Source organism: Rhincodon typus, unplaced genomic scaffold (assembly GCF_021869965.1).
Source record: "Rhincodon typus isolate 14 unplaced genomic scaffold, sRhiTyp1.1 hic_rhity00007563, whole genome shotgun sequence".
NCBI classification, from domain to species: domain Eukaryota; kingdom Metazoa; phylum Chordata; class Chondrichthyes; order Orectolobiformes; family Rhincodontidae; genus Rhincodon; species Rhincodon typus.
In genome coordinates, this window is record NW_025973201.1 from 8443 (window position 1) to 9058 (window position 616).

General features: G+C 49.2%; 1 protein-coding gene across 1 annotated transcript in view; it reads right to left on the bottom strand.

Annotated features, from left to right (window-relative positions):
• LOC125482242 (pleckstrin homology domain-containing family A member 6-like) overlaps window positions 1–337 on the bottom strand; it is a gene marked incomplete at its 3' end in the record, with an annotated part of 7633 nt that extends 7296 nt beyond the window's left edge. Inside the window, exon 1 of the mRNA XM_048594273.1 lies at window positions 259–337. Coding sequence (XP_048450230.1) covers window positions 259–337 — 79 coding nt within the window. The remainder of the gene's footprint in view (window positions 1–258) is intronic.
• Between the last annotated feature and the right edge of the window lie 279 nt (window positions 338–616).

Here is a 616-nt window from a genome sequence, read left to right on the forward strand (position 1 = left end):
GTGAGAGTCAGTGTGTGTGGGATCCCATACCCCAGTGAGAGTCAGTGCGTGTGGGATCCCATACCCCAGTGAGAGTCAGTGTGTATGAAAGTAAGTAGCCATTGAAGTGTACTTAGGGGTGTATCACAGAGAATCTATCACAGCTACGGTCAGAGTCTGGAATGGTCAGTGTCGCCATGTCAGACTGGGTCTGGGTGACTCTGTTTCTGGTCTGTCTGTTGTTGAGGGGGTCGAAACTCAGTGTTGGCACCTTCTTACCTGACTGTGGATCTGACTCGATTGCAGCTTGGAATCTCTTCCTGTTGCTGCTGAGTCCTGAAAAGACATCATCGATCATCCAGAGATCCCTCTGCGCCTCTCCTTGTTCCTGATTGATTAAAACCAATTCGAATGGCTGAAGTTACTCTGCCAAATAACCAATCCTCAGAGAGGACAGCCAAACCCTCTAGTCTAATCATCAGATAACAAGGTGTAGAGCTGGATGAACACAGCAGGCCGAGCAGCATCAGAGGAGCAGGAAGGCTGACGTTTCAGGCCTAGACCCTTCTTCAGAAAAAAGTGTGTGTGTGTGTGTGTGTGAGAGAGAGAGTGAGTGTGTGTGTGTGAGAGAGAGAGT